General features: G+C 37.5%; 1 protein-coding gene across 1 annotated transcript in view; it reads left to right on the plus strand.

Annotated features, from left to right (window-relative positions):
- Positions 1 to 7192, plus strand: part of HOMER1 (homer scaffold protein 1) — a 158311-nt gene extending 151119 nt beyond the window's left edge. The window contains exon 9 of the mRNA XM_038403480.2: positions 5637 to 7192. Coding sequence (XP_038259408.1) covers positions 5637 to 5825 — 189 coding nt within the window. The 3' untranslated portion in view covers positions 5826 to 7192. The remainder of the gene's footprint in view (positions 1 to 5636) is intronic.
- Positions 7193 to 7958: the final 766 nt, after the last annotated feature.

Raw genomic sequence — 7958 nt, forward strand, 5'->3', positions numbered from 1 at the left:
ATTATTTGGGTGCTGTGGCACATGACTTATGAGGAGAGACTGAGGGAACTGGGCTTATTTAGTCTGCAGAAGAGAAGAGTGAGGAGGGATTTGATAGCAGCCTTCAGCTATCTGAAGGGGGGTTCCAAAGAGGATGGAGCTTGACTGTTCTCAGTGGCAGATGACAGAACAAGGAACAATGGTCTCAAGTTGCAGTGGGGGAGGTCTAGGTTGGATATTAGGAAAAAACATTTCACTAGGAGGGTGGTGAAGCACTGGAATGGGTTGATTAGGGAGGTGGTTCTGAAACCATTCTTAAAGGTTTTTAAGGCCTGGCTTGACAAAGCCCTGGCTGGGATGATTTAGTTGGGGTTGGTCCTACTTTAAGCAGGGGGTTGGGCTAGTCTCTTCCAACCCTAATCTTGTATGATTCTATGAGTCGTCAGTCCTGGGTCTGGTATTATTCAATATTTTTATTAATGACTTGGATAATGTAGTGGAGAGTGTGCTTATAACATTTGGAGATGACACCAACCTGGGAGGGTTGCAAGCACTTTGAAGACAGGATTAGAATTAAAAATGACCTTGATGCATTAGAGAATTAGTCTGAAATCAACAAGATTAAATTCAGAACAAACAAGTGCAGTGGTGGACAACCTGCCCCATGTGGCCTATCAGGGTAATCCGGTGGTGGGCTGAGAGACACTGTTTACATTGATTGTCCACAGGCATAGCTGCCCGCAGCTCCCAGTGGCAGCCCCCTGAGAGCTGCAAGTTTCAGCACTGTAAAGTGGCAGTATAGACAGTGCACCAGTGCTGGGAGCCACGCTCCCAGCACTGGTACTTACGCCCCTCATGGGAGTGGTTTTTTACAGCACTGGGAGAGCTCTCTCTCCCAGCACTGGTGCCGCAACTACACAGCCAACAAAGCCGCGGCAGTGCTTTAACGTTGCTAGTGAAGACATACCCTTAGGTTAGATGTTAGGAGGAAAAGCTTTAACTACGTAGCTCTGCTCTGGAATAGACTTCGAAGGGAAATTGTGGAATCTCCATCTTTGGAAGTTTTTAAGAACAAGTTGGACAAACATCTGCCAGGGATGGTCTAGGTTTACTTGATCCTGCCTCAGCAAAGGGGTTTAGACTTGGTGACTTCTCAAGGTCCCTTCCAGCCCTACATTTATGTGATTTTCTGATCTATCATCTGTTTTCAGATCTCATCTAAAAACAGATGTTTTCTCCTTTCTGCATAACTCTCATTTCATTTCTCTCCTCTCTCTCTGTTTTATTATTTTCAATTTAATGTATTGTGTACCTCTAAAATGTTTTGAAATGTAGCTTGTATAAAAAAGGTTATACAAAATAAAGTATATCACATTGTACTGCATATCAACTAGATAAAAATCTATTGATGAACAGGAATGAAACAGAGAGTAATCCATTAATGGTAAGAACTCCAATGGGTAACAGTATCAAGTAAGCTATCATAGTGGAGCGGTAAGTATTAGGAGCCTTGTTAGTTAATATTTTCATTAATAATGTAGCGAAAGCATACACAATCAGCCATGATCATATAAGCTCACAATAAGTAAGTATTCCTTTATTAGAATAGCAGATTCATAAATATAGCTTTTACTCAAAACATGTATATTTAATTCTGATCTGTTTACTACATACCTTGCACAAGACCCACAGGACTTTATTATGATGTAAACAACAAACACTATTTGTTTGTGTGACATTTTTATTCTAAATGAAAATTATAAAAAAATTAATCACAATACCATTATAGGAGGAGCTCAAAAACACAGGAGAGAATATAGCTGCAAATGGGCCTGGAGCGATCAGAAGAGTGAGTTGATTATAACAAGATGAGATTCATTACTAATAAAGTTAATCTCATACCTACAGATAGGAACAGAGAGACATAGCTATCTGGAAGGCAACAAGTGTGAGAAAGACCTAGTTGTAATAGTAGATACTAAACTAACTATGAACTTGCAAAAAGAAAAGGAGTACTTGTGGCACCTTAGAGACTAACAAATTTATTTGAGCATAAGCTTTTGTGAGCTACAGCTCATTTCAGTATCCGATGAAGTGAGCTGTAGCTCACAAAAGCTTATGGTCAAATAAATTTGTTAGTCTCTAAGGTGCCACAAGTACTCCTTTTCTTTTTGCAGATACAGATTAACACAGCTGCTACTCTGAAACCTATGAAGTTGCAAGGCAATATTTGTGCCAGAAATGCTAGTGCTATTCTTGGGGGTGTATATATAGGAAGGTTGTATGTAAAGATAGGGAGATAACATTTTCCATAACCCTTCTGCAACAGGAGCTGGAATATTGCATGCAATTCTGTTTCCTGCAGGTTAGTAAGTATACTAAATACAAAGAAGGAAAACAAAAATTATGCAAGAATTGGAGGAAAATGTATATGACGAAATATTTGGGGAGCTAACTGTGTATAGTTTAGAAAAGAGAAGACAAGAAAGGGACATAAATAGTCTGTAAGTACCCACAAGATAATTTAAATGAAAGAAAGAAAGTATTCATATTCTCAGAAGATATTAGGACAAGGAACAAGGGCACAGTAAGGAAAGAATGTTTATGCTAGATATTAGATAAACATTCCTAACTTTTTAAGAGCAATTGGACAGTGGATTGAGGAAGGTGTTCAATATTAGATATAGGCGAATCAGCCATTATTTAGACCTGGATGATGTACATATTCAGGGGTACTAATATTTAGATGATATTCACACATCCATCTATATGAATATCATTAGAGATTAAAAATGTTTTAGTACATCCTCTTGCCCTCCCTGCTTACAGCATTTTAAGACTTGAGGTTAAGGAAGACACCCCACTGCATGTAGCATTGGGAAATGGAGAAGGGGCTCTGCCAGAAGGTCAGAAAAAGAAGAGGAGAAAGAGCAGCAATCAGTTCTGCTTTGGAAAGAAGAAATAGACATTGTGCAGCTAAGAAAATTTTAAAGAGTTACACCTTCTTTTTAGGCATATGTCACTGATGATCTGGACAAAGGGGGCCTGATTCTTTACTGCACTGCATTTGTGTAATCATTTACATGTAATTTGGTACAATTTTACACACTTCACAGTACAGGTGTAAACTCGAAAGAGCAGGGCAATAGAATTTAGCACAGGTATGGATTCAAAGATGGACAATTGGTCTGTTTTGTTATGGCAATTCTTACATACCTAGTAATAATAGGAGCCTATAAAGCAATGCCAAGTGCTCCAAGCAATGCCATTCAGTAAAAATAAATCTTTTTCAGTCAATTCTCCCTTCTAAGTACTTCCAGAACTATCGTATTCAGTTATAAATGCCTAAAAACACTCTGCTGTGGACTCCGAGAGCAAGGGGGAAAGTCCTACTCATAGGGTTTTGTACAAGACACAGTAATCAAAACCCAGTGATTTGTTAAGATTTTTAAACACTCATATCTGTTTACAAATGAAAAGCAAGCACAGGGTTCCGTTTTAACTTTAATGTAACCCATGACCACATGCTCACCTAGGGTGGGTTGCAGTGCATTCACATAAGTGTGGTTTTAAGCCTCTTTTGTGATTCCCTGATCCTGTGGCTTTCTGGCCCACATGCTCCAGGGGCTGTTCTTTGGGCCTTGAGGGGCTTTCACCTCATCACCTTTCCCCCAGTTGCACCCTGTGACCAGTCGTAAAGAGATGGGATGGTGTAGGAGCCAATACAGTTATAGATTCATAGATTCATAGATACTAAGGTCAGAAGGGACCACTCTGATCATCTAGTCCGACCTCCTGCACAGCGCAGGCCACAGAATGTCACCCACCACTCCTATGAAAAACCTCACCCATGTCTGAGCTATTGAAGTCCTCAAATCATGGTTCAAAACTTCAAGGAGCAGAGAAGCCTCCCTCCAGTCAACCATGCCCCATGCTACAGAGGAAGGCAAAAAAACCTCCAGGGCCTCTCCAATCTGCCGTGGAGGAAAACTCCCTCCCGACCCCAAACATGGCACCACACAAGGATTTCCCTGTGCAGTGAGAAACTGATTACATTGACTTTAGGGTAGTTTTGAGCCACTCGATCAGCATAAAGCTGCCCCAGCATAGATGGGTTCTTATTGTCCTTGTCCAGCTCCCACTGATATGGCTGGGCCCATATCAATGGAAAACATTAGTACAGTCATTAGATTAAGTAGATGGGGGGGGGGGGGGAATGGTAACAGAGAGGGGAGATGCTGAATGCAGGCAGCTGGGGGGAGAAAAGGACACACACAAGGAGAAAAAGTGACCACTGTAAATTGACCCTTTTTCAAAGTGCTTTTCAGCAGCAGCTTGAAACCAGTCATCGTAAAACCTAATATGGGAACTATTAAATATTTCAAATGTAATTTGATAAAATGCTACTGAGTTGAAAGTGACTGTTCTGTCACAGAGTGCTACTGAAAGGGCAGCTGGGTTTCGGGGAGAAGGGAGGAACAGGGGGAAGTCCAAGTAGCCCACAAAATGATGAAAAAAATGTTTATAAATAAATATATAAATAATGTTTCTTGTCTGTTTCCTGAAAACTGTTTTTCATTGTAGATGGTATATTATATAAACCCTCCCTGTGCAGTTTTTAAATAATTGAAATTTAAAATTGAGACATACTCAAATAACAATAAGCTACACCAGACACAAATGAGGCTCATGTTGATAACTTGTCAGAAGCCCAAGGGCAGCATGCAATGTGCATGAAATGGAGCTTATTATAGCAGCCCTCCTCTTTAATACATGACCCACAGAGATTAGAGGTCCGAGCATACAGTTCTGCATCTTGATCCAACAGCCTGGATTTGAGCAGCATCATGTTCTGTGGCCTATAGCAACTGTGGGCTGCTCCTCTGCCTTAAAGATGAGAAAAGACATTTGCCTTGGTGTAAGTCCCCTGCATTTGACATGCAGACACATTGTCTCCCCTCCTACCCACTGTTATATTGGAACAGCTTCAACATGTGGCAGCTCAGAAACTGTACTCACATAGCACCCCGTAACAGAGATGAGCTCTGAAACATATATTTCAGTAAAATAAAAGATGTAATTAGTATTTTGTTATTGTTTATACATTCTTACAGTTACCTTGACCTTGATATTAGTCTTACTCTATATAGGTCAGTATGTAATGTGAAATAGCATATACAGTGGGTTTATAGTGGGATAGTATTCAATCACACATGAAGTAATGTCTAAAATATTTATTTAGTGGGGATGTGTCCTATGTATTCTAAAATGGAGAATGGCTAAGATTAAAATAATCCCTTGAGAAGCCACTTTTAGTAAGTGTCATATACCAGAAACAATAGCAAATTTACTTCAGTTAATGTCTTGCATTCAATATGGCACTCAGTGGCTATATAATTTTATCACTCTGTTCCAAATGTCCTCTCCCTTGGATGTTTTACTGAGAAGATAAAAGAAAGATGGTGTTTTTTCAAATTCCTCATTGTCCTTTTACAAAAAACTGATTTTTAGTTAGTTGTAACTGAAAGATTGCAAATAATTTAATTGTGGTCTTTTAAAACCTGTATTAACTAACACATACATGAATGACAGCAGAAATAGAAAACTACATTCTATTTATAAACAGTACATTAACATATTACATGTTTTCTCTGAAGGAAGTAGAAATTCGAAACAAGGACCTGGAAGGACAGCTGTCTGATCTAGAGCAACGTCTGGAGAAAAGTCAGAATGAGCAAGAAGCTTTTCGCAATAACTTGAAGACACTTTTAGAAATTCTTGATGGAAAAATCTTTGAACTAACAGAATTACGAGATAACCTGGCCAAGCTAATAGAATGCAGCTAAAGAAATGGGATTTCAGTGCCAATCATCTTAAAGATGCACTGTCTCTCTTCATAGGACTTTGTTGGGCTCTGCATCAAAGTTGCACAAAATTAGAAAAATGCTCCTCCAAGAGGGCCTATTTTAAATTTGAATAGTATTTTCAATGTAAAATTTAGAAATCATCTTGTAGCTAGTTGAAAAAGAAAACACTTGAATTACAAATTACCTCCATGTATATTATTGGCCATAAATAACTTGAAGAAAGATATTAACAGTAATTGAATGCAATGATTTTCTGATTATTAGCCAGTAGAAGAATTAGCAGTGTCCCAGGTCACATCCCCTTTTTGTGTTAGACACAATGTAGATTATCTGCTTTTTTATTTAATTAAGATATCTAATTGATGTGTTTTGTGCAGAAACTTAGTGATGACAGCCCTGTATTTTGTTATAATCTTAATAATTTCTCAGGATACTTTGCACTGTTGAGAAACCGTGCCATTACCAATTAATTCTTGCCAGGAGTGAGAGAGAATTGCATCTTTAATTGAAACATAGTTAATAGAACTGCTTGTATAGAGTTCTTCCTTTTTTTTATACTGGAAGATACTGTATTTCTTTATGAAGTTCACTCTGGTGTTCTATAATATTGTCCAGTGTACGGTTTACTTTCCATATTATTTCCATGTATTTACAATGAGATACTGTCTCCCATTTTATTACACATTTTAAAGTCAACCAATGAAGGTAGGTGAGTTCCTCCGAAAAAAATATTTTTAAATTTAAAATTTGACATGCACAGATAAATATAGGTAGCCAGTCATTTATTGTCTGGCGTTATTAAACATCAAATATAATTAGAACGTGCAGTTACTTGAAGATGTTTTATTAGCCTATTTTGCAAGAAATCTTTTCTGAATGATCAGTGCATTTCAGTTTTGTGTAATAATGCCTAGTGGAGAACACTGTTTATTGATCATGTTAGGGATATAGAGCTATTACAAGGGGATTACCTTTGCATTGAAATTGCCCAGCCAAGAGAAATGTTTCTGGAAGCTGTGTAGTCATAGCAAATTGAAATGGAGACATGTTTTCTCTATATAGTTCTTCACACCACATTTTATCAAAACCACACCAGGCAATATTCTGAACTGTTACATAGTTGTTTAAAAAGAGGATTCACTTATCCTCAGTAAATGGATTTGAAAGTTGTTTTGATGTAATTTTAACAGACTTTTGGCAAACATGCATTTCTCTATACAATATATTTATTTTAAGAAAAGTCATTGAAAGGTAAGCCAAGTGTCATATGTTTGCTTATTGAATGGGAAGTGCATCAAAGTATGTTGTTATCATAAATTGCCTGCAATGTTGGAGAGGGTTTTTTTTTTAAAAAAATGTCTGAATGAGTATCAGACTCAAGAGTCTCAAGATGCACTGAGTTTTTGTTTGTGCCCAAAATTAATTTGAATGTTAAATACAAAATCCAGATGATTACTAAATTTGTATAACAGACAATTTTCTCCACTTTTACAGAGTGCTATTCAAAACTAGAAAATGTAGGTCTGGGTTGTGTGTGTGTACTGTATGTATAATACACACATTCTAATTTACATTAGAAAGAGAGAAAATACATGGTTTGTTTATAAAATATCATTTTTTCTTCACAAGTGATTTACCAGGTTCCCCTGACAAGTCAGGAGAACAGTTTAGATCAAATACTAAACCATCATATATTATATCATATGTACTGTACACACCATTTACATTTCCTCCATATTTTTAGGGTATTTTCTCACCTATTTTATTTATAAAGAGGGGAAAAAAGCTTAGTTCAGTGTGCATATATGACTGAAAGCTTTCTATGGCGACTTACATATTTTTTATTTGGTGGATGTTAAATGATGATGATATGGGTAATTTCATCAGGTGAGCAGAAATCACCAGGTTTTAATTTACATGAAGCTATTTGGGCCTGATTCTCTTGTGATTTACACCAGTCTAAATCAGAAGAATCTTCAGTGATGTCAGTGGAGTTACTCTGGTTAAAACTGGTTTATGTGCCAGGAGAATCAAGGCCATTAAAACTGGATGGGCTTAATTAAGAGGAAGTAAAAGGTAAAACAATAGCAAATTGATAAGATAATAAATGTG

This window comes from Dermochelys coriacea, chromosome 5 (assembly GCF_009764565.3).
Source record: "Dermochelys coriacea isolate rDerCor1 chromosome 5, rDerCor1.pri.v4, whole genome shotgun sequence".
Classification (NCBI taxonomy): domain Eukaryota; kingdom Metazoa; phylum Chordata; order Testudines; family Dermochelyidae; genus Dermochelys; species Dermochelys coriacea.